The sequence below is a fragment of the Xyrauchen texanus genome, chromosome 30 (assembly GCF_025860055.1).
Source record: "Xyrauchen texanus isolate HMW12.3.18 chromosome 30, RBS_HiC_50CHRs, whole genome shotgun sequence".
Lineage (NCBI taxonomy): Eukaryota > Metazoa > Chordata > Actinopteri > Cypriniformes > Catostomidae > Xyrauchen > Xyrauchen texanus.
In genome coordinates, this window is record NC_068305.1 from 29446500 (window position 1) to 29473323 (window position 26824).

General features: G+C 38.1%; 2 protein-coding genes across 2 annotated transcripts; one reads left to right on the top strand and one right to left on the bottom strand.

Annotated features, from left to right (window-relative positions):
• Positions 1-364: 364 nt before the first annotated feature.
• LOC127623856 (papilin-like) lies at positions 365-11622 on the bottom strand. Its single transcript, XM_052098425.1, has 14 exons — positions 11510-11622; positions 11354-11407; positions 9929-10038; positions 9781-9841; positions 8057-8159; positions 7560-7690; positions 7385-7485; positions 6711-6912; positions 5365-5541; positions 5138-5288; positions 4927-5007; positions 4669-4810; positions 1371-1446; positions 365-1264 (listed from the first exon to the last, which is right to left on the bottom strand). Exons 1-14 carry the CDS (start codon positions 11525-11527, stop codon positions 977-979), a joined length of 1695 nt encoding a protein of 564 aa, XP_051954385.1. The 5' UTR covers positions 11528-11622; the 3' UTR covers positions 365-976.
• A 3541-nt stretch (positions 11623-15163) lies between these two features.
• On the top strand, positions 15164-21579 carry kcnf1a (potassium voltage-gated channel, subfamily F, member 1a). Its single transcript, XM_052098429.1, is given in 3 exon segments — positions 15164-15288; positions 16391-17733; positions 17736-21579. Coding segments are annotated over 2 exon segments (1473 nt in total). The 5' UTR covers positions 15164-15288; positions 16391-16395; the 3' UTR covers positions 17871-21579.
• Positions 21580-26824: the final 5245 nt, after the last annotated feature.

The following is a 26824-nucleotide window of genomic DNA, read 5'->3' on the forward strand; positions in this document are numbered from 1 at the left end:
TCATATATGCCTAGGCTACACGTTGCACTTGTTTGTGTGATGAATTTTGGGGCCCGCTACAAACTTTGCATATGGGCCCAGGGGTGACTTGCTACACCACTGGGGTGGACAATAAATAGAAAGTTAATTTAGTGATGAATTAGTACTTGCAAGATGATTGACGTGCAGCTCTGGGGACATGAGGAATGACACTAGTGCAATAACTGAAAATGATTTCATCAATTTAAAATGGAAACTTCTAACCTTACAGCATTGTGTAACATTATAAATAGTTATAAATTGTAATCCAGTAAAATTAAACATACACTTATATGACCTAGAATGGTAGCAATCGTTGCATGGTAAATATCAGCAAACAATGAAGTTTTGCATAGAACATTTTTATTCTAGTTAATCCTCAAGCGTGCACTGCGAGTGCCCTTTAAGTGAAATCATCCACAGTCAATGTTCATGGTTTGTGTTCTCACTTAAATGGCAATAGCAAAAATAAAGTTAAAGTAAAGTACACAGACAACATATTAATTAAAAAGCATTGTGACTGGAAGGATATAACATTCCAGCATTTTCTTTTAGCTTAATTATACACATCAGCAAATATGTATTTACATGAAATCATTAAAATGTATTTGCTGTTCTGATGCTGTTAGGTTTGACTAGTCATATAAATAAGTGAACAGTTTCTCAGAACTGAAAATAAAAAGCTTAAAGTTTCACTTGGACACTTTTGCTCACAGAACAAATGAATCATGGCAGACTGCAAATAGGCATTACTGCAATGGTATCTGTTAGTGAAAACTTTTGTCTTTGAGATTTTGCTGCATCCATGACAATAAGCATCAGTAAGCACTACATAAAAATTACTGAGTGAACCATTAAATAACCATTTTGTCATGTACTGTATATTTTAGCTGAGAACATGTATGCAAGTTGGATCTGTGTGTTTATTATTGGGATTTCAGTAATCCTTCTATCCCACTCATGCACGTGCACGTGACCTCAGTCTATACCCTCTGACCCCATTGACCCCTCTCCTGGATGTTGGCTCCCTTGGTGCCAAACCTCTTGCAGGACCCTTGCATGTCCACTCACATTCCTCCTTGGTTACAAAGTTATTGCCATTGCCTTGGCAACCACCATACCAGAACTGTGAGCAGGATCCAGAGGAAGAATCAAAGTAGAAACGAGATGTCCATTCATAGCAGGACCCAACATCTTGTGCCAAAGAGCATGCACTAGCAGAGGACTGAAGGACTGGGCTATAATCCTGTAAACAAAAGAAAACCAAAAGAGGTCAAGTGTTGGAGAGAGTCTTCATACAATTAAAAGAAATTATATGATGATAGTCAAAGCATAGAAGAAAGTTGTTTTACCCTATAGATGGGATCAGGACATCCTGCTCTTCCAAAACCTTGTGCAGCTGTTACTCCATCCAGACAGCAGCCATATCTATCATCACACAAGATAGATAATGAGAAGAAAATGTAACAAGCAATAAAATATATACAACTGGGTAGCATACATGGGATAAAACTGCAACATGTTTTGGATATTTGCATATTTTTGGTCCGTTTTTCCAGAAGAAAGAAACTGTACATTTAAAATATTTATATCTGCTAAAATAAAATTGCAACTCTTAAATGAACAATAGCATATGCAGTATATGGCTTTAAAGCCAGATACACTACAAGCTGTTATGGACAGCACACAAAATCGAGATGGAGATAGGTGCAACCACATATTCAGTTAAAGTTTAGTTGTAATTTCAGAGGCTTATACATAAATCTAATATTGTGTGTTTAAATTTTTGTTTTGTTTTATTAGAATTGTTATAAAGGATTAATCAAGCTTTACAAAAACAAAAATGGCAACATAACAATGAACACATAGGCGATAACTGGGTGATAAACAGTTAGTTTAAGGTAGCTACTGTATAAGTATTATACTGTTAAATCTCATTATAACTTTTCTAAACTGCTTAATTGACCTAACTTCACTTTCATCATACATTAGAGTTGTGTGAGTGTGGGATTGATGAAGCATGATCTGCTGTCACATCACAATCACGTTGCATTGTGGGATATGGAGCTGCCTGAAGAGTACATCTGAGTAGGGTCGCTCCCTCTGTCCAAATCAAGGGGTTGAGGGTCTGTCAACAGAAACGTCCCTCGATCACTTAACAAAGTGTAACAGGCTTCCAGAATGGTGGCAGGGATTTCCATGAGGGGAAGTGCTTAGGGGAGTTAGCAAGTGGATGTTTAAATTGAAGTGGAACACAGCCCTGGACTGCATGAACCAAAGGGCTTTTCCACAAAAATGCCGATGGTTCTCATGCCGAGACTGTGACAGCTGGTTCATTGCTGGGGGAATCTGAAGCCTATCGTAAACCATTTCCACTGACATGAGAACTGAATGGTGACGTAATGGGTTATGTGACTACGTGGTAGTTTTACATGACTTGCCCACCTGCCCACAAACAAACATGGCGTGTCACAGTATTTGTGTACATCTTTTTCTGTTTTTGAGGACATATTTAAACATACAGATAAATGCAATCCAATGTTATTACATTGCGTGAAATTTGCGTGAACAAATGATACTGCTATCGCTGTTACTAACTTTAAAACTAGCGCGTTGATTGCTTGTCAGAAATCCAGTGACGCTGGTAGTTACGATTCTCCCTGACCAATCAGTGATCTGCAGGATTTTTACATCACATTTAGTATCGGCACGGCTCACTTGGAACCTCGACCGAGGTGGTACTTAAAAAAGTATCAGGTACTATCCACAGTGGAAAACCACAAAAAAGCGAGCAGAGTCAAGAAGAATCGTAACTACCAGCTTCACTGGATTTCTGACAAGCAATCAACGCGCTAGTTTTAAAGTTAGTAACAGCGATAGCAGTATCATTTGTTCACGCAAATTTTGAATTGTGAAAAAGAAATGGCTGTGTACATTTCGCCGTGGTCAATAAACGTGGTGCAGATGGTCCACACATTAGCGATGAGCGAAACGAAAAAGTCTTTCAGCAAGTGTCTCAGCTGTTGGCCACACATGGCTACCACCGGACCTACCAACAGTGTAGGGAAAAGTAAAAAATCTTAAAAGTGACTACAGAACCATCAAGGAAAAGTGGAAGTGGTTTGTCCAAATGGACGCTATCTAAACCACAATGGGAGCAATGGGAGCAATGGGAGGGAGAGTGCCATGGAGGATGGTAAATTGTGTTACGTTAACTCTACACTCTGCTTGAAAGCTTCACTATATTTAGTTGACCAGCTACTGGAAAGCTTGCTTATAAAACAACCAGGCCAATTTAACTGTTACACTTGTGTAAAATCACCATGCAACAACTGCTTTATGCAGCACAATGAGCTAGTTGCTAACAGCTAGGTGTTGTGTTATTGTTCTGTTCAGTTTGTGTCATGTTTAAGATGATGTTACGGCAGTAGAGGAAATCTCTAAAGTCACTAAACTGCAGTGGAAATACGACCTTATTGAAATACGAGAGTTGAGGCGAGTTGAACCGTAACGTGGAGTGGATAAGTGCCTATTGAGACATGTCAGAGATGACATCTACGCTCAAGATGACAAGTAATGTCAGCAGGTAGTGTCGCTTGGCTTAACGTAATTACATTATTTACTATGAACATTTTTAATATGGCTTAACTTGCTAAATAATATAAACTGTAACGTATAATATTACGAATCCCACCTGTGTACTTGACAGGTAGCCACGATCTTCCTAAATAATTGGGTATTCCCCTTGATGAACATAATAATGCACAAAATAAAATGAGAAGAGTGTAAGGAAAGCTAACAAAGTTAGCAAATAAAATTACTTACCGAAATCAGCTACAAATGACACCTGCAATTCGGTGTTTGTCTCGAGTTTTACTGGCTGAATTTAATGCCCCGGTTAGTTAGCTGGCTGGTTGGTGTCCAAGCAATCATTGCTCAGTCCACTGCCACTTCTGCTTAGGTCCTTCTTATGGTCTCTGTACTCTCTTAAGTTTTTTATTTTTATTTATTTGTTTATGATTTTTAAATCATCCAGTAGAAGCCGGCGTGCATCATTTCTTGCTATTCTCTTTGTACACTCTTTTTTCCCCTTTCTGATCTCTCTAGTTTATCTCGGATCACCGTAAAGACCATAATACAAGTAGAACACTTGTTTCCTCTGTGTTTCCTAAATGCTTTTGATGTTTGACATTTTTGTGGATTTTTTATTGTTGTTATAGAGTAAAGAAGTAGTCCTTGCTGCAGACTGTAATTACTGTTGTTGTTTGATAATCTTTACCTGGTTAAAAAACACTATCCACCCTCCACCCCCTGCTCACGTAATCAGTTCCTGCGTAGAGACCAGCAAGCTTTTGGGGCTGGTGCGGACCAATTTTTCCACCCCCGAAATGGCCTTTTCTGCGGTGGAACCATGGCTCAGGAAACCGGCCCCGAATCATGTCAGTGGAAAAGGGCTATCAGTGGACTTGTGAAACTCCAATTTGATTTCATAGGAAATTAAAAAAAGTGTGTGAATAGAGACAGTTTTTAGCTAAGAAGATTTGGGTTAGGTAGACCGAGGATAAAAAATGGAGGAAATTACAGAAGTAGGATGTGAATTCAACTATCCGTGTGAATGTATCGATGGATGATTTGACTGCACGTATGTACCTCATTCTGTAACAATCTTCCCGAGCACAGCTTTCTCCTTGAGGGCCAGAGGCTGCAGTATGGCCATCGGGGCAGCAGCCGTAATATGACTGAGCACAATGTGGGCCAGACACAGGAGGGTATGGATCGCTTGGTCTATGAACTATCCATGGAACAAATGTAGAACAAATTTCAGCACATACTCAATATAACAAAAATAAGCACATAAAGAATGTATACAGGAGTCAAAAACTAATCTTTAAACAGAAACATTTGAACCTGAGTGTTCATCATGGGTATGAGGTACAAATCCACGCAAGGAGTTCTCGTAACCACTGGGGTTCTGCATGCTGGGCACCACTAAACCAAGGCAACACAAGTACAGAATAAAAAGAAGAAAGAAAGTCACACAGATTTGGAATAACAAATCTGTGTGAATAAAAAAGGGTGAGGAAATGATGACAGAATTTTAAGAAATTATAAAACTCACTCTGTGCACCAGGGCAGGGCTGTGTGTTGCAGTTCTCCACAGCATGAGGTTTGCTAAGAGAAGTACATCTTTCATCTCCATATTGATTGAGATCCAAATCCATGCACACCACACTGCGCTTCCGAGTGCCAGTTCCACAGCTTCGGGTACACTGAAAGAGATAGTGATAGTGATGAGAGAGAGAAATATTCTTAAAACTGATCTTACTGTTAATGTCCTTCCCTAACCAGGCTAAAGTCCCCAGTGTAGTATTTAAAAACTTGGTGGCAAGCTGGTCTCTGACAGGATCTGACATCATGTGGGCGTGAGAGACCACTGCAGTGGTGTTCAGGAATGTGCTCTCCTCTGCCCCCGACACAGAACACCTCTCGTGTCTGTTGTCCCTCACCACACGTCATTGAACACTGGAAGAAATGAACAATTATGGAGTTTAGAGGTTTTTAGTCGATGTGTGTTTGCTGTGAAGGCTGCTACGTATATGTACGGTAAGTGTGCTCCTAAATTATGACTAAATTCAGTTTTAGCACAATGTGCATTTAAACATCCAGCAAAATAATGATGAATCATGTTGCACTACACAGATTTCTGTCAAACCAAATGCTCTATAGAATGAGAAAGTCCCTCACCCTAATACCACCTGCAAATGACTAGCAAATAGATGTAAAAAAAAAAAAAGAAGGCCCCCGTATCCCTGCACATGTCTCCCAAAGAGATTCAGAAGAGATCTCAACAATGTTACACTATGCTCAGATTTGCAAACAAACCAACGATTACAATCAAAGGTCAGATGTTTCAATATAAACTATTCTAAGACAAAAGTATCTGTACTGGCAATCCTCTACACATACATTTAATAGCTCTGTACTCTAACTATGTCAACAATTGTCTCATTTGTGTCCCCCCTAAGGAATTTTAAGAAAAATATCTAAGACAAAGTTGATATTTAATAGAGTAGTTTAACCAAATATAACTTCTTGTAATTTACTCACCTTTATACCGTCTCAAACTCGTATGACATTTTTTATTCTATGGGACACAAAATATTATATGAAGATTATATGAAGTCTATTTGTCCATACAATGTAAGCTTACAACTCTAGTGGTTCAATTAATGTGTTCTGAAGTGATTCAATCGGTTTTGGGTGAGAAACAAACCAAAATGTCAAGATTTGTCAAGACATCACCCAGAACCTATCATATCCCTTTAGAAGACTTGGACTAAACTACTAAAGTCATATGGATAACCTTTATGTTGCCTTTATGTCAATTTTGGAGCTTGAAAGTTTTGGACCCCATTGACTTGAATTGTATGGACAAACACACACATCATACAAATATCCTTAAAAAAAAATCTTAATTTGTTTTCTGTAGAAGAAAGAGTGTCAGACGTGTTTGAGATGGCATGAGGGTGAATAACTGATGAGAGAATTATAATTTTTGATTGAAGTATCACTTTAAATTAAACATAACTGAGATATATTATGTCTCCTGAACTATGAAAGCACAACTGCTGCAATAAAATATTCCCCTGCACATGTGTGCGTGTATAAGTATGAATGAGGTAATCGCATACATCACCAAAGGGACCGACACTGTACTCGGCACAGGGGTGCTGGTTGCAGGCTAGCTGGGAAGTTGGTCTCCTGAGGCCTTGTGCCATGCAGTGAGATTCATCTACAGCTGCTGATGTTCTCTCATTAATACAATGCACAGCACGTCTCTGCATGCCTCCACCACAGTGAACTGAACACTCTGAATAGGAGTCATATGTGTACCTATAAACACATCATCACAAACTAACATTAGCTAAGCTGTCTAAATGGGGACATACTATATGAAGCCTAACCTCTAACTAACCCCAACCCCTAACCTTCTATATCGTCTATATAAAGATTGTTATTATTTCTATAGACTAAGCCTAACCAACATCGTAATCTTACCCCTAAAAGAAAATATTATGCTTTATTAGAATATAAAAAAGTGGTATTTGCTTTAATTATGAATTGATGTTCCATCTGAGGGCATCTCCAAATGTCCCTAATAGAAGGTTTGTCAGTTTTTGTCAACAAATAATATAGATAAGTACGTACAGACACAAACATAACAGTAGGCCAAAACAGATACAGTGTCCAATAGTAAACTAAACAGAGTTTAATGCATCTTCTGCATGTGTCTTCTCACTCTTTGTTTACACACACATGGTATGTTCAAATGAAAACAAGTTGACATTAAATACAGGGTGTTTACCTGAAAGTGTCTATTATATGGGAAGCTGCCCCAGGACCATGTCTGGGTGAGACAGGAAAAGAGTGATCTTCAACTACCACAATCTCCTCATGGCTTACCGCCTTTCAGCAAAGATAAGGGTGTTAGAATGAAGTGTTTGCGTGTGTGGTTTGTGTTATAGTCAGTTTATACATACTCTGCAGACACCCTCCACACAGACGTCACTACGGCCCATGTAGCATGGGGTGCCATCCACGACAGTGGGTCGGTGACGGTAGTAGAAGTTCTCTCCTCTGGGCACACACACCAGCTCACATGGGTTTGAAGCTGGACCAAAACACAATCAGACCATGTGAATACAGAGCCTCAGCTAAGTACACTAGTCCACTGAACTGCCTGAGGAATGTTTTTGACCATAACAAGAGATGAGAGCATCCAGAACCTTCTTACGGAACCATACATTACATCTAATTATATGCTATACCCTTCATTTGTGTACCAAAGTCTTTCACTCATTGTAATTTAATGATTTAAAGCTCCTGAGAACAATGTGAAAATCATTTACTCTACCAAGCTAAAAAATATCCTATCAACTTTTAAAACATCTTAACTCCCTTGTTCAGCTCAGTGACTGTGTAATCCATAAAATAAAATATTATTTAGTAATGTTATGTGCCATTTATTGATTTTCACCTCCATAATATGGCAGCCAGGTGTAACGCTTTCCCTGGAATTCAATGCGGTCAAACTGAGAACACTGTTCTTCACGGAAATCTCTGGGTCCAGCAGGGCATTCCTTTATGAAGCACAAAAGTTAGAAGACTACTGTAACGTAGTTCAATGGAAAGGAGGAGGCAAGAACCGGCTTGGCAATATAAATTATATTTGAATTAAAAACTTAAACAAAAGACAACAACACACACATGACAGACATGTCCGTAAACGATCTCTCTCTCCCGCGCCATCCTCCACAGTCGGCCATTATCCCTCTCAGAGGCTTGATTAGCCTGATAAGGGACCGGCCGTGTAGAATCACGACCCGGCCCCACCCTCCACCCTGCCACTACTACATTACACTTTTATTAAAACTTATTGTGTATATGAATATGTGGATGCACATTGTGTATATTAATATGTGCATGTGTTTTGGATAGGTTTGTCCAACATTTTAGTTATCAAATGTCCCCACACCGATAAAACCTGAAAACATTATTTGTGGGAACCAACCAACACTGAAAAAAGAGGATCTATTTCTACTTGCTCTAACCATCTAAAAATGGCTTTCATTGATGTAATCTAATTTACCAGGTATATTCTGTGAGATTAATATAATATAACCCAGTGGCGGCTGCTGGTCTTTCAAAGAGGGGAAGCTCATTTTCGGCCTACATTATAAACTTATTTACCCTATTTTTTGCACTAAATCAATCTTAGGTGTTGATCTGCCCTGCTGTTTAATTCTAATTTTTTCCTCGTAAGGAAGACTTTCAAATGGCTTCGCCAAAATCAGGTCGACAATATTAGCACCGTCTGCCATCGTGCGCACTTTCACCCTTACAACGCTAGCCTAGCCTACTGTATGAATGAACGAATGAACGAACGAACGAACGAACGAACGCTCTAAAACAAAATATATTAAACTTGGTAAAACTGAAACAAGGAATGTGGTGTATAATTGTGTGAAATGTATTATGCAAATTGACTAGCAGTTTCGCCAAACAAATATAAAGAAATAGGTTGCAGCAGTTTGTCTTTCGACTACACTTGAGAAATCCGCGATGGGACTGAGCGCGAAATAGCTTCAGTGACTTCTTATAGTACAGATTCGCTGTCAATCAAAAGGTCGATGCAGTCTTTCGACAGATCCTCCAATCATCACGCGGAAGCCCGTAGTCCGGGCCAGCCCACTCCTCATTCACCCCCAGAGACGCTGAGCGTCCATGGGCGGGACATAATCGCAGCATCTATCCAATGACCGTCTATTTTCGGAGCACTGAAAAAAACTGTTCAGAGCAGCCCCATTGAAGTCAGTGGACGCTCGGCTTCAACAGGGAAATGCACTGACGCTACGGGAATGTATGAGAAGTAAATCGAGTCAGCCGACCTGCTATATGTAATGTAGCTGATTCTGAACGAACTCGTCTTCGAGATGAACGTGTTCTAACGCATTTTTAGTCAATAAATTGTTTACACAATAGTACATATTTGACCATTATTTTTTTGACATTATAGGGGAAGCTGAGCTTCCCTTGCAGTCTTAAAGAAATCCCCACTGATATAACCCCCCAAGGGTTAGGTTAAGGGGTAGATTTAGGGTTATGGGGTAGAAAATATTTGGAATTAAAACAAGTCAATTTAAATTCCCACTATGAAAGAAAAACCTGTGTGTGAATTTGCTTGAGTGATCACTTGCTTACTTGTGTGTTACAGAGTTTGTAGGATTTGGATGGCCCCACGCAATTGTGTCCACCGTCCGTCCTTAATATCAAAAGATCATATTTATGATAAAATAGGATAGAAAGGAAAAAGTAATAAACACAAACAAACACATGCACATTCACCCACCTCATAGTGTTGCAGACCCTGTTTCTCACGGCTACTCCGGTGCCACAGGTGCGGCTGCAGGCTCCATACGGCCCATACTCTCCCCAGTAATCATCAGCTGGCTGCCTCACCTACAACAAAACACACCTGGTCAAGAGTGCCTTTGCATAAAACTCATAATTAAAGAGATAATTCTCCCCAAATGTTGAATTCTGTCATCATTTTCTCACCGTCATGTTGTACCAAACCTGTGTGACTTTCTGTCTTCTGTGGAACATAAAAGGAGTTATTAGGCAGAATGTTAACCGCTTATTTAATATTTTTTTATATATATTGAAAGCAAATGGTGGCTGAGGCTGTATCGTGTTCTTTTTTGAGGAGACGAAGTCAAGTTTTCAAAGTACAAATTGTATTTATTAACAAGAAAGAATAAGTACAAAAATCATTCAACCAGCTGGGGATCTAGTCTGCTTCACCCGTAAGCTCCGCTCAAAAAGACCCCGTTTCTCCTGTGTTCCTTTCTTTTCTACATTTCTGACCCAGGGTGTGTTCCTTTGTTCTCAGGTTTTTACTCTTTTGATTGGCTTATTTTTACCACCGGGGCATCTCCAATATTCTAAGAGATAAGTTCCACTCATTCCGTTGGTTTGTTTTTGCTTCAGTAGGATTACTGGTTGTGACTCCCATTGGTTCATTCTTATCAGTTTTTTGCCTAAAGAATTTCCAATGTAGGTACTGTTTCAAGGTTCCCCTGCCTAAAGAATTTCCAATGTATAAACTGTCTCTAGATAGTTACACACATCATTCATCATTTGTTAACCGACATACTTTGTTTAAGATTAGTCACACACACACATATATACTGATTAAGATTTTAACACACAATGAAGTCCCTATCATTCTGTTTAACATATCCTTTTATGTTAAAGAAGTAACTGAGGTTTGGAACAACACGAGGTGAGTAAATCATGTCAGAATGTTCACTTTTGGGTAAACTATTCCTTTAATGCACTGTCTCCAAAAAATGCATATCAACTTTTCACCTTATACAATGCAAATTAATTTAAGAAGACATGAACAATACAAAACTGGGAGTCAAACTCACCTAACAATATGGAAAGGATTAGATAAAAAATAAAATTTATTTAAATTAAATATATATATATATAGTAATAAATGTATTAAATAATGAAATGTAAGCACAATTAAAACACAAAAATATAAACAATTTAAATGGTTGCTAACATTGAGTTTTTAAGAGTGTAAAATGACAATGCTTGTTTTCTTTGATGTGAAATATCTGATATCTTAAACATGAACAGCTTTTTCTAATCAGTTGTATTAATTCCTGAACACGATGTAGCAAAAAGGAATAAATAAACTTTTGGAACTTTCAAGAACAGCTTAGGCAGAAATCATGCGTTTCATGTTTGCGTTGTTACTCACACAAATAACTGAAGAGATCACGCACAAGATCCCAAGAAGAGAGGGGAGCATCATCTTCAAGAAAATACACACACAATCATTTCTTAGTTAGAATTTTTGTACATGATTTTGATAACAAGAAATGTACAATTGTTTGTGTGACAATTTGTCTCTTACCTTCCCAGTATCTGACATAAAAAAATCCAAAGTTCACCCAGTCACAGTGGGACAGTACAGATAATGATGTCCATTCACTCAGGACTGAATATCTCTCCCTTTGTGCACACGTACACAAACTTACCGACAGACATCACTCATATCAGGTTACAATTAACCCTTCTTTGGAAGTTAATATCTTGCCTGAAACGTATCAATGGCACGTAAAATAGTGACTTCAAATTACTGTATGTTCAAAAATGAAATAAGGTTGTTTTAAAGTATTGTATAATAAATCTATTATAAAGACTTTGTTTCATGAGATCTTCATTATCATTCATGATCAGAGAGTGGGTCTGAAAAACACTGTAAAAAGTGGTAATCCTGTTATTGCTAAAGGAGCAACTTGATCTAACCCTTATAAATGAGTTTTGTTGTGATGTATTCAGGTTGAATCAGTGTTGTTATTTCTTACTTGAATAAAACCACTTAATTTAGATGTTATCACATAAAGCAAATATTGAAGGTTAATATATTTTTCAGTGCAGACTGAGACCTTTTTATTGTTCGCACAAATTTCAGAGTTTCATTTGTTATATAGTTTTCCTTGGTGATGATAAAATGATTACAAAATACTGATGTTGTAATGCAATAAATCAAATTACACCTTGTGTCATTATTCTCATGTGGGGGGCTACAGGTTCAAATTTGGGATGTGATGTCTCCCAATCCCTCTCATTGTTCTATCCACAGTCACTGTCTAACAATGGGACCAGAGCCCCAAAAAATATTTAAAAATCTACAATTATGAAAGGAACCATAGATGTGTGAAAGACCTCACAAAGTGTTTTGTTTATATGCTATAACCACAGATGTTCCTCTTAACACACGTCACTGCCACTAAACATACAGTCTTAAATCATGGGGTGAAAGCACTCTGTGACACACAATGCTCCATGATGCTATTTTAGTCCCTTTCACTTTTCAGCAGCCAAAATGACCGACGGGAGCTGACATTTTGAAGGAGAATGCAGTGTATATTCACACTCACTGTGCCAACATTGGATTTACCTACAGGACTGGATTTACTTCAACAATTAAGATCAAGTTTATTGCTTGTATACGTAGAGAGATTTTGAAATTTTTTGAAAACCAACATAAAGAACCAATATAAAATCTATATTAATTGGTGTGTAAAATACCTGCAGTTTACTACTTTGTGATGTGATCCTGCAGTTCTCTTTTTGCTCTTTTCTCTACACTGCTAATCCACTATAAAATAGATTTTTATTGATTCTTTGTTAAGTTTAATTTGCTGTTTGGGGCTCATTTCAGCAGATTTTTGTGAATTAAAACCATTAGCTTAAAAATAAGTGATGTTGCTGAATCTCACACAGAAATGTTCCTCTCTCCATTCAAGTCTACGGGTGACACAGGGATGAGGGATCATGTGACCAGCAACACACAACATTTGCACTGTATCTACTATGTAAATGTAAAGCATCACATGTCACTATTAATCTCTGTATTTTACTGTCTATTGCTTCTTTTTCTTTTACTACTTTAGGGGTTATTAACACAATTCCAAATGGATATAACCGAACCTTAAAAAGGGTCATGAAATGCTCTTTTTTTTCACCCTGTCTCTGACAATCTTTCAAAGATTTTTGCCTCAGCTCCTCCTTTAAACTTCAATGTAAACACCCTTTGTTATGAGGATTTCTCTTGAATTCTGTCTATTACGTAAAACACCAGTATTCCCCCAATGCAAGAGCGCATATACGCTGAGGTAAGGGACAGTCGATAATTTACACTAGTGTTTATCAAATAGCCTATAGTTTATTGTATATGTGCTTTCCCTTCTGTACTCCAAAGAATGTTCAAGTCTTTCTGCTTTGTTTACTTCTAATTGTAATAGATTTGCGATTGTATTAGATTTGCACTACGTGTGTATATGTGGGTATGTATGAAGGTGAGTGTATGTACGTATATGTATAATTATTTATTTTTTATTCTTTTTTGTTTTTTGTTTTAATTACCTATGTCTTGCTGCTGTTTTTGGTATTGTTTTGTATTGTTGTACACTGGAAGCTCCTGGCGTAGTGGGATAAACCACATAACTGGTAATCAGAAGGTCGCTGGTTCGGAACCCACAGCCACCACCATTATGTCCTTGAGCAAGGCACTTAACTCCAGGTTGCACCAGGGTGATTGTCCCTGAAATAAGTGCACTGTAAGTTGCTTTGGATAAAAACGTCTGCCAAATGTAAAATGTAAATGTCACCAAGACAAATACCTTGTATGTGTAACCATACGTGGCAATAAAGCTGATTCTGATTCTAGTTCAGCTCCATCTGTTCACGCACATACGCACTTTTCAAAAACCTGTGAGAACACCGCTTATGTGTTCACATGGCCAGATAAGCCGCATTCTCTGGGAGAAATCTATGTGTGTTAAACCACTTCCTCTTAATCAGTGGCGTAAGGAAACCCTCGTTCTCATATACTTGGTGTTTAAGGACGCCGCTTTCTGTAAAACCCCTGAAATAAACCGTGTATAAAAAGAAGATGCAATGAAAGTGAATGATGACTGAGCCATTTGTATTCCATTGAAAATGGTATATATATATATATATATATATATATATATATATATATATATATATATGTATGTATAAATAATCACCTTGATCAATATTGAAAACAACAAGTTAGTAATAATTACCAGGATATTCATTAGCTACACCATTTAAAAAAGATTAAATATTAGATCAAATGGCCTCAAAATCAACCTTTAGACATTACACGCAATTATCTAATTTTTTGCAAAGTACTGTCACTGTGGTAATTTTTTAATGCTATTTAGTGTTTTGAGAGGAAATAAGATTAAATGAGGGTGTCATGGTGGTTCAGTGGACATCACTGTACCCACTAAACCTCACTGCAAGAAGGTCCCTGTTTGATTCCCTGCTCAACTGGGCCTTTCTGTGTGGAGTTTGCATGGGTTTCCTCTGGGTGCTCTGGTTTCCCCTACAGTCCAAAAGACATGCAGGTTAAGATAATTAGACACCCAAAATTGCCTGTGAGTGAGAGTGTGACTGTGTATGTTGCCCTGTGTTTATCTAGCCACCTGTCCAGAGTGTTTCATTGCCTTTAGGCTGATACAGCTGGGATAGGCTCTGCATAGGACAAATGGCTATAGAAGATGGATGGATAAAACTAAAGGAGCCTTTAGACCCGTTGTCCAATATTAAACACTAGATGGAGATATTTTAACAAAATGGACGCTCTTTATAAACATAATTCACCATTGGGCGACCATTTTTTACAACAGGACCAGCAGAAGTAGCACTAAATGTTTAGTAGCTACTGCACCATCTATTCATATTTTGTGGAAAACCTGTTTGTCAAAAGAAAAGCTCATGTTTGATCAAATAAACATCGGGATCATTAACCTTAAAGTGTAAAAATTTGTAAAACGTCACATGGCGTTGTATGTCTAGGATTTTTATATGTAGGCCTACTCCTATCGATATTACCAAGATGACTGCATCGGATAAAGTCTGTTCCATTCGTCATTTAGTCTGAAAACATAAATTATCACTCTCCACCCCTCCCGTCACGCCTGCTCCATCCCTTAAACACTTCTGCTCATACACAATACACCAAGTTCTGCACCCATCACTCGTCTTTACCTCTGTTGCGCCCTTTCGGATTTATTTTCTCCACACGGACATCATGCAGCTCAACTCAGAAGAAGCTTTGTGAGAATTTCTTCACAGATTGTGGTCCAAACAGCAGTAAGTTTTATCAAAATCGACCCTTTGTATTCTATTTTTTTTAATAAGTTATAATGTGGCGCACGCGACTTTATTAATTCATAAAAGGGGCCGTTCACACCGAACGCGTTCTTGCGCTCAAAGAGCTAGACGCTTCGCCACGAAAAGAACACAACGTAGTTGTCTCTAGACGTGTTTTTAAAAGTTGCCGTTTTTTACACAGCGTCTAAAAAACGCGGCGCTCCTGCGATAGACGCTGAGAGCAACTGTGAAAGACGTCTAGCACATGAGTACGGCCCATAAATATAACAAATGTGGTAAAGTTATTTTTACGTTTGACATTCGATGGATAATCGGGTTCATACACATTAAACTTAAAGATATGCTTGACCTAAAGATGTCAAACCAACTGCAAAATACTCAGATTACTCAGGGATTTTTTCATATTGTATATTTTAGAATATTTGGTCCCTTAAAATCCATTAAACTTGACTGAAAGATGACAAATCAAGGGTAAATTACTAATATTATACCCTCTCTTGCACAAGGCTTATTTTTGATAGTTTTTAAATAGAACATTTAATCCCTTTTTTAAAATAGAATATTTGAACTCTTTAAATCCATTAAACTCAAAGACCACTTAACCTAAAGATGCAAATTTGCAGTTGGCCTGAATATCCAACGAATGTCAAACGTAAAACTAACTTTACCGCAGTAGGACAATATGACTTTGTACTTAAATTAAGGTTTTAAATATATTTTTGACTATTTATCTAAACCTAAAATATACAGTTCATAAATGCAAACATGTAGGCTGGTAGGCTGTGTAGTAGCCTACACCAAGAGGAAATTTAGGCTGCTTCCCATATATTCAGAGCTTTATATTTAAACGTGTGATTTCTCACATTTTGCAATAATTTTAAATAAAATGTAATTTAATCTAAAAGTGAGCAAAGTTAGCTTTTTCTTCTATGCATTTACATTTTGAGATATAGACCTAATATTTACGAGTCATGAAAATTTTGCTTTTCATAACATAACCCATGTCCTCTACATGTTCCTCTAAACTTTTTTTTTCTTTCTTCTTTTTCCCTTTTTAAAATTTTACTTTGTATTGTATCAGCTGAAATGTGGGCATTACCGAGGACTCGTTATGCTGACTGTAACAGCTCAGCGGCGAGTGAGGAGACTGAGATTGCTGTAAATATTGGCGGTGTCAAACACGTTCTCTATGGCAAACTTCTGAACAGATATCCCAAGACACGTTTGGCGGAACTGGCGAACAGCGCCACGGATTGCACGCAAGATCTCTCTTTACTCTGTGATGACTACGACTCCTCAAAGCGAGAGTTTTACTTTGACAGAGATCCGGAGGTGTTCAGATGCATAATGGAACTTTATTTCTACGGAGAAATTCATATGAAACGAGGAATCTGCCCCATGTGTTTCATGAGAGAGATGGAGTTTTGGGGCATCAATGCAGACTATCTGGACGAATGTTGCCAGGGTAGTCTAAACGAGTTGGAAACTGAACTTGCGGAAATTGCGGAGAAGGTCAAAACCATCCTGGAAGACCTGGAGGGTGATGCCACGGCCACAAGAGGCCAGAGATGCCAAGCATTCCTGTGGAAGCTCATGGAGAAACCAGAGTCCTCTTTAGCTGCACGTGTAATCGCTGTGGTGTCATTTGTCTTCATCCTGCTCTCCTCTGTGGTCATGTGCATGGGCACCATACCGGAGCTGCAGGTGCAGGATGCAGAGGGGTGTCTCATGGAACACCCAACCCTTGAGTCCATTGAGATGTCTTGCATCATCTGGTTCACCGTGGAATACATTCTGCGTCTCGTCTCCTCTTCGAATAAGCTGCGATTTGTGCTTTCCTTCATGAATATCATAGATTTTATGGCCATAATGCCTTTCTATGTGGTGTTGATTCTTACGCACTTAGGCACTTCTGTGATGGAGTTGGCCAATGTTCAGCAAGCAGTGCAGGCATTGCGAATTATGCGCATCGCACGCATCTTCAAACTGGCGCGCCACTCCTCTGGTCTGCAGACTCTCACCTACGCGCTCAAGAGCAGCTTTAAAGAGCTGGGCCTGCTGCTTATGTACATGGGTGTGGGGATTTTCCTGTTCTCCGCACTGGGGTACACAATGGAGCAAAGCCACCCAGAGACCATGTTCACCAGCATCCCACAGTCCTTTTGGTGGGCTGTCATTACTATGACCACTGTAGGTTATGGAGACATTTATCCTAAAACCACACTGGGCAGGTGTAACGCCGCTGTTAGTTTTCTGTGTGGCGTGATAGCTATTGCTTTGCCAATCCACCCGATCATTAACAACTTTGTGATTTTTTACAGCAAACAGCGTGTGCTTGAAACCGCTGCTAAACACGAGATTGAACTTATGGCGTTACGTGCAAAGGAAGAAAAGGGCAAGTGCCAAGGTGCTGAAAGAATGGCATGACACAGGGTTCGGTTGGCAATAGCATGGTTTGGGACTGTGCTGCTGTGAGCGAGTCAAAGAGTGATACGTATATCCCATTACTTGGTGATACAATAGCCACTGTGTCCAAATGCCAGCCTGTCCACAAATACTAGAACAACTAGAGGGGAATATGTTCTTAGTCTGTCTGTCTGACTGCCTGTCTGTCTGTGTCTGTTTGTCTGGCTGTCTGTCTATCTATATATCAACTGTATCAATAAACCTCATCTGGTGAAATATAAACATACAAAACTATTAATCTGGTAAATCTATATCCTATAAAAAGCTTAATTTGCTAAACACTTGCTTATAGAGCATTTTTCTATACATTTCTTACAGTTTGGTGCCATAAACAACCATTTCCGTGGTTCATGTGGACGTCTATGACCTGACCTGGCATGCTTGAGTAACCTATACTCTCTCTCTCTCTCTAGATTTTTTTATCTCTCCTGTTAACTAAACAATGTCATGAAAAACCATCCCTCTCTGTCAGAGACTGAATTATGTGTCACTAGATTGCTGCACTGCTTTGAGCATTCTTCAGGGTGTGAGCCACTCTAGACCATTAGTTGGGTCCTGAAAGACATGGGTTGACATGGATGTAAGTGTTTGTGTGTGGGTGTAATCTGTTTGTTGTGCATTAGTGTTCTGATGTGTTTTTGCCCACATGGAAAGAAGGGTGTCAGTGCATTTGTCTTTGTGTGTGTAGGCCTGTCTGTCACACAAGGCCTGTTGATGGCGGGACAGTGAGATATGGCTTGGATCGGTTGGTATGTGGGTGGATAAATAAGCAGCTACTGCTAATAGCCAGTAACCTCTGGAGCTCACCAGTGCAGCCAAATGGGCATCACACACAAATGGCGCATGCCAAAAATGTTGGCCAAGACAGGGGAATAAAGGCCACAGACCTTCTCCAAACACACACGTATCACCATTTACGATATAAATGAAAAGCGAAGTACACCTCTAGAATGCCCATACACAGCCTGTTGTCACTTATCATTTTGTGAGACATTTGGTGTCCCATTATGTTGATAAAATACACAGCTCACACAAGGCACAGCCTAAGATAGAAGCAAATGTTCCATGCAGCTCACTGTATCCAAAATCTTCCAAGTCAATTGCTCATAAATCAGTGTCAAGTTACACATACCCACATTGCATTGTAACCAGAGCACACAACTAGCACACCAGACACATTTTAGAATATCAAAGCCCACTGCTTGTCAACTTCTAAAAATATGAGCAACTATGTTCCCCCTATGAGTTTCAGTAGGTAAAATCAACCATTACGCGCAAGCTGTAAAACTGCTACAGCCTACCCACAAAGCCAAAAAGATGTGTCTTTCAAAACATCTATTTTTTACTTGATCTTTTGAAAGTTGGCAGAAGTATAATTGAGTGTATCTTCCTAATCATAATTCATAGTTTATGTGAATTCCCTCACTGAGAGTGAGAGAATGTGAACAAGGGAAATCTAATAGAAAAAAAGAAATGTAATGACTGCATTAAAATGTGCAGATCCACTTAATGTACCAAGAGACAAAGGCAGGTTCTCTGATTTAATCTGAGTGGGGTGTATGGAAAATTACATCGCAGAAGAGGCATTTTCCTCCTTTCTTAACACACCAGCCAGCCACAGTTCAGAAAAATATATTTAAGAGAAAATGATGGAAAGTCCTTTTGGACATGTTAATATTTAAAAGTATTACAAGAACCCTCTTGTTCTTTTGGAATAAAGCTATGTCTCAAAAGGAAAAAATTAGATTTCACAAGTGTTCTTGTAACTGCGTGACTTTAGGACTGATTAGAAATATAATAGTTATCAAAACTAAAGAAAGATGTTTGGAAGAATGTTAGCCTCAGTCACCATTTACTTTCCTTGCATATTTTTCCATACATTGAAATTAATGGTGACTCAGTCCTCAACGTTTTGCTTGAAATCTACTTTCATGTTCTATGGAGGTAATAAATGATGACAGAACTTTCATTTTTGATGAACTAACCCTTTAAATTTCTAGAAATATCCTTACTGTGGTATTGATTCTTATTGTCCTACTTTTGTTATTCTTCTAGTGATTGGTCCTTAAATCAGTCAACTTTTTATTGGACCAGAAAGTCTAGAATAGACTTTATTAAGAATACTAATTATATGCAAATAATATGGAAAAATCTTTTCCTTCCCATGGCGTTCATGTGACACTGAAAGATGAATACAAAACCTATTTAGACCAGACTGGTTTTATTAAAAGCATGAAGCAACCAGAAACTGATCAATATTTAAGTAATTTTTCTTTCCACTGCACAGTAGAATGTGAATCACCAAAAACAGAAGAAGAAGAAAGTGGAAAAGGACTAAAATATTGATCTGTTTCTCACCAACACTTATATTGTTTCAGAAGATATAGATTTAATCACCAGAGTCATCTGGAGTACTTTAATGTTGCCCTTATGTGGATTTTGGAGCTTCAAAATGTTGGCACCCATTCAGTTGCATTGTATGGACCTACATAGCTGAGATATTCAAAAAAATCTGAATTTGAGTTCAGCAGATGAAAGAAAGTAATGCACATCTAGGATGGTATAAGGGTGAGTAAATGATGAGAGACTTTAAATTTTGTGGTGAACTAACCCTTTAATGTGCAATAGTTATCTGTTAGTATCTCTTAAGGCTTGAAAACATGGCAAACGTGCCTCTTAAGGAGACAGGCCTGTTTCACACTGTAAGTGCAAGCAATGCGTACACCAAGCAGCATCCTAACAATGCCAGTAAACATTTAGGGTGTGGACACTGAGACTGGGAATTCATACAAATACTTTGGTGTCTACCTAAACAATAACCTTGACTGGTCTGATAACACAGGTGTCTTGTACAGGAAAGTCGCCTTCACCTCTGACGACTGAGGTCCTTTGGAGAATGCAGGGCACTGCTAAAGACTTTTTGTGACACTGTGGTAGCATTTGTAATTCTATATGCAGTGGTCTGGTGGGGTGAAGACATCTCGGAGAAGGACAAAAAGAGACTTGATCAGGAGGGCTAAGTCTTGGGTTAGGTCTTTTCTGGGATGTTGCTTGGGATCCATTGATGAAATAGGAGAAAATAGGATGGGAACTAAGTTGTCATCCATCCAAAACAACACCTCTCACCCCCTCCATGAGACAGTGAGGTCCCTGGGCAGCACATTCAGTGGCAGGCTCATTCATCTGCATCACTCAAAAGAGCGTTATCAAAAGTATTTTCTTCCATCTGCTGTGAGACTGTTCAACCAACATCACACATGATTACTAGACTGTTTTTAAACCCTTTATGCACAATATTTATCTATTTATAATGACAATATCTAAGTGGTGCAATATTAAACTGATGTATTGCTGTCTGCTGGTACTGATTACTTTGTACATATTTAATATGGTTTTATATCTTTTATATACAACCCCAATTCTGAAAAGGTTGAGACAGTATGAAAAATGCTAATAAAAACAAAAAGGAGTAATTTGTAAATTATATTCACCCTTTGCTATATTGAAAGCAATACAACTACATATTATATGATGTTTGACCTTGTGAATTTCATTATTTTTTGGAAAATGGACAGTAATTTAAAATCAGATTATTGCAACGCACTCCAAAACAGTTGAGACCGGGGCAAAAAAAAGAGAAAAGTTTCACAGTGGTAAACACTCAACTGTCCCAACTGTTTTGGGACAGTCGATCATGTGTTGCAATCATCTGATTTTAAATGACTGCACATTTTAAAACAAAAACAAATACGATAAAACATCATACAATGTGTAGTTGTAGTACTTTCAATATAGCAAAGGGTGAACATAATTTACAAATCACTCTCTTTTGTTTTTATTAGCATTTCTCATTCGGTCCCAGAATTGGGGTTGTAGTTTTCATATTCTTAAATGCTCTCTGTTTTTTCTATCTTTTAAATAAGTGCTTCTGTAACATGTGAATTTCTCCTAAGGGGGATCAATAAAGTTTCAATTCAAATTCAACTGAACTACAACAGCAGACTCGCTTTGTGCTTTCACACTGACAGTGTTTCTGTTGCATAACAGAGCTGTGGATCTTTACATAAAATGAAGTGATTTCTGGTTATCGTTTCCTGTGATGATGACAATAAGTAATACAATGGTTGTCAGGATTCGGGAGTTGGCCATTGGGAATTATTACAAGCTTGATCGTCATGATCGTCATGAAATCTAATTTACATTAGAGGGGGATAACATTTACAACCAAATGCTAAATAATTTACATGCAATTGAACCCATAGCACAAAGTGTAGCTATAAACTGCTAAAATCATATGGATTCAATCAGGCTTACCAGCAAGATCCCACAGGAACTCGACATATTGCTTCCAAATGTTCCAGTATCCTGACATCGACATTATGCAGAGTTACCAACAAGTGGCATCTTTACATCAATTCAAATGTGTTTACTTTTTCCTGGTGCCAATGATAGCGTGTTGTGCGAGCAGCCTCAGAGACGCAGGTTCTGGTCCCATAGAAACCAGTTCTGGTTCCAATTGCATTCACATAAGATTACATATTTACTCCACTGATGGTTTGGGTTGGGGTTAGGGCTTATGGTTAATAAAATATGTATTCCGGTTGACTGAATTAAATCATTTACAACTTAAAACAACTCTGCTTCTCAGAGTTGCTCATGCAGTCAGGGTGAAAACTGTAATCTGTTAATTTGAGCACCAAAGTAAAAGTGCTGCTTTCGCGTGTGGTGTGAAACAAGTATTTTTCTTCACAGCCTCATGTCATCTCAGCTGCCTTTAGGAATCTAAATCCAGTATGACTCACTCCTGTTTTAAAGGAAATGGCAGTCATTATATAGTCCACTCACAATAGCAAGGTCATCCTAAGAACAGTTAAGATTAAAAAGCCCAGTAAATCCCTGCTCTTAAATCATATGGCAGCACACTCTGTCCACAAGATATACTAGCCTGATTGCAGTTCCTTGGAGATCCAATGTAATGCCCTTCAGGCAAGTGTGCCATCCACACAAAAGACACTTTTATTGAAGATATATTTTACACACTGTGCTTACAGCAGATGCCTAATTAAGCAAATTGGTTATGAGTGACAGAGCAAGTGGGGTGCAGAGCAGTGCAGGTCCATTACTTTGTGTAATTAATCACCACTAGAAAGCAGAATTATGAGCTCATTCCTCTATGGATATGGGCAATATTCTGAGCTCAAAGTAGTTTTTGGCAAGGAGCTTTAAAACCATTTAAACACATCAAGAGTGAGTGTGACCTTTTGAAAAGCTGGATTTTTGCTGTTTTACTAATGGATATATTCAAGAGTACTAGTCTTATGGAGAAACGCTTTGGATGTCAGGATTTGAGAGCTAAATATAGATTGCATGCACTGAATGAATAACCTTTAGTTTAATTTCTCCCATTACAGTGATATTTGATATTATATACTGTTTATGTGTAAATGTGCACAAATGTAGACAAATTCGTCTTGCAAAATGCCAGTTGCATCATTGCCAGTTGCATCATTGCTTTTAACCATAATTGTGTTACAAAAGAAATACAGTACTACTTTTCTCTTTGACTGAAAGAATGCTCAAACAATCATGTATTATTATGACTATGCCATATCCTTCTTTAACAATGCTAAAACCTCCTGTCAATACAAAGAGAAATATCATCTTTAAGGTTACTGAGTATCATGTGTATGCATTCTTGGAAGGTTCTTATGGGGTTTACTCTTGATAAGTTCAGGGCCTTGTTACAATTCAGAAGGTAAAACTAGAGTCAGACAATGCAGCCTGTGGTTATTTGGAGATTTGAAAAGTTTAAACTTCATAACATTATATTTTTATATAAGTTTGATTTTGCTCCTTTCCTACTTGGATAAATATATACTTTAGAACTTTTACATTGATGCAGAAAAAAAGGAATATAAATTCAATTTTGGGAGCCTTTGACAAAATGCCATGATTATAAAATGAGGTTGATTTCATTTCATAGAACAGAAATTAATTACACAAAAGCCTATAAAGGTACAGTAGACTCATGTATAGGATGCCCAAACATACAGCACAGAAGTGAGCAACACTGTCTCATGAATAAAGAATGATATGTCATTACTGTATGTATTGAGCTTTGGAAATGCTTTCAGTATGAAGACTGTGCTTGAGATAAAGCCACTGTGTCGTGGTCAAGTGAATGAAAATGCCTTTATTTGTTCATCACACATATGATTTCCACAATTCTGTCATAAATACAGGGGAAATGAAAGAATGGGGGTAATTGGGGCAGAAATAGGAACAAGCACAAGCTCTGATCTCCCATCTTCTCAATACCCTCTGTAAAAAGGTTTAATTTTCCTAATTTTTTGCCCTTATTTACAAGAGTCATAAATCTGTCCAAAGGAGGCACAATTATTTTAGATAAGCCAGGGATTTCTAAGGACAAAAACAGTACATCAGAGATCAAGGGAGACAGACGAGAGAGAGAGAGAGAGAAAAAACAAGAATCTTTTAATGAAATTAACAATAGCCTTAACTGTCATAATAAACAAATGTACACTTCTTGTTGGAAAAATATGTCAGAAAGATAATGTGTCTTTTTAAACTTAATCTAAACAACACCTTTGAAATCGCTTGACAAGCCAAAGTCCCTTTCACGGTAAGTCTGTACACTTAGCATCTCTCTTGGGAGCACTCCCAAGCAGATTTCATCTAAGAATGCAACAAATGGCATAAGTGGTACAGCTCCAATCAACTTGAGTGGTAAATGAATGAAATCGCCATAAATCACATATCAGCATTAAAATCTGAAAACAATGGTATCATAACAAAACAAAACAATGATTCTTTAGCTCAGATCACGATCAAAATAACAACTATGGTATTTTCCCAGCTGGTCCTGCTAATGTGCTTGTGTGTTTTTGAGCTAAACCTACATAGACATACAGTTCTTTTACATGATCAGTTTGCATTTGTTTTGTAATTAAATATATATTAAATACCATGTTCTCGTTTATATTTATGTAGTATAAAAAGTTGTCATTCAGCCGATTTCATCCAAAGTGCTTGACATTACACCTATTACAGGGACAGTTCTTATGGAGCAACCCGAGTTTAGATGACTAGATCACGGCAAGGGCAAAATGGTCATTTACATTTATGCATTTGGCAGACGCTTTTTTTCCAAAGCGATTTACAGTGCATTTTTTACAGAGCAACCCAGAGTTAAGTGTCTTGCTCAAGGACACAATGGTGGTGGCTGTGGGGACATTTTGGATGTTATCATCAAACATGGAAATTGCATCTAAGTATTTTTTGACCCACATATGCATTTAAGGGGGGTGACGTTACATATGTATTCTAGGGTTCAATGTGCTGTAAGTGATTTTAGCCATTCTGGAATTTCCACCAGACTAGCTGTTGAATTAGCCACGCCCCCTCCGATGGAAGGGGAGAGTCCAACTCAGCATTTCAATGTCCGACCCTGAACGTTTCGTGGGAGCAGGACACTGCAACGGCACTTATACAAACATATATTGTGTGCGTTGCCCTGTGAATGTGCAAAATGATTGACAGGATTAAAGTCATCTGATTGCCTAAACAAACCATCTGATGGCGGCCCGGTTTACTGAGCCTAGGGCTATTACAGAGACAGGTGTGAAAATAATAATAATAATAATTTTATTTTATATAGCATCTTTCTTGAACCCAAGGTAGAAAATAAAACTCCCTAACAAGCAGCTGAGAGATAAAACTGAGTGAAGAGATGAGTTTTTAGATGTGATTTAAAGGAGAAATTGGTGAGTTCCTGAAGGGATTGTGGGAGAGCATTCCAAAGTCAAAGAGTGACAGTCATAAACGACCTGCCTCCCATTGAAGACAACCTGAACTTCGGGACAAACAGGAAATTTGCACCAGTAGACCATAGAGTGTGAGCCAGTATATAAGGGCGAAGCAACGCAGTGATGTGTGTGTGAAGAGATATCCATATCAATATAACAATATCTTGAATTGAATGCAATTGGTACATTTACCAATTATTGCTTTTATCCAAAGCGACTTACAGTGCATTTATTACAGGGACAATCCCCCTGGAGCAACCTGGAGTTAAGTGCCTTGCTCAAGGACACAATGGTGGTGGCTGTGGGGCTCGAACCAGCATCCTTCTGATCACCAGATTACCAGTTATGTGCTTAGATCACTACACCACCACCACTCCATTATTGTAATATTGTATCCTCTATATTAATGACCGCCCTATCGCCTAAAAAACAGTCTGGGGCAAAATGAAATTTGAGTGTCCAATACGTCACACATAAAACTCTGAAACCTCAACCAAAATTCTTGGATCTTGACTCACCACCAAAAAACTTGGGTTTTGTCCCCATCTTCTGAATGGCATCGCCAGCAGGTGGGTGTGTCTTTCAGACCAAGCCTGTACAATCTAGAGGTGGTCCAACAAAAAACATGCTCCCTTTATGTGGATTTTGGAGCTTCAAAAGTTTGGCACCCATTCACTTGCATTGTGAGAAATTACAGAGTTTATATATTCTTCTAAAACAAACCTTCATTTGTGTTCTGCAGAAGAAAGAAAGTCATACACATCTGAGATGGTATGAGGGTGAGTAAATGATGAGATCATTTTCGTTTTTGGATGAACTATCCCTTTAAACAACAACCATATAAAGCGATGGTTGATAATAGGACCAAATTATATACTCAAAAATAGTACCTCATACAATCCAGACATATTTAAATGTACTATTAAATTTATTTGTTAGTCTGTTTCTGTTTAAATGAATCATGTTAATCTGTTTGCTTTTCTGTGACAGCTGAAATTGCATGTGCCCCCTAACAAATCAATGAAAAAGGAGGAAATAGATTATTTTGAATTAGAAGATGAAGAGTTTCAGTGAAGTGTTATAGAATGTAACTTAAAAGCAATTAAGTAATCAGTAAAGTCATTAATCTGATTAAAAATGTATAGTAATTAGTCATTTGTAATGATTTACTTTCAGTAATTTATCAAACACTGCTTCTATAAATGTTACAGGTGAAGTAGAGA

Bases quoted from the DNA above. Each gene is read 5' to 3' on its own strand.
- LOC127623856 (XM_052098425.1), bottom strand. The intron at 8,160-9,780 runs GTAAGCAAGTGA...TGCTTCATAAAG, and splicing joins ACAAACTCTGTAACACACAA to GAATGCCCTGCTGGACCCAG. The intron at 4,811-4,926 runs GTTCAAATGTTT...TTCCATGGATAG, and splicing joins TACCCATGATGAACACTCAG to TTCATAGACCAAGCGATCCA.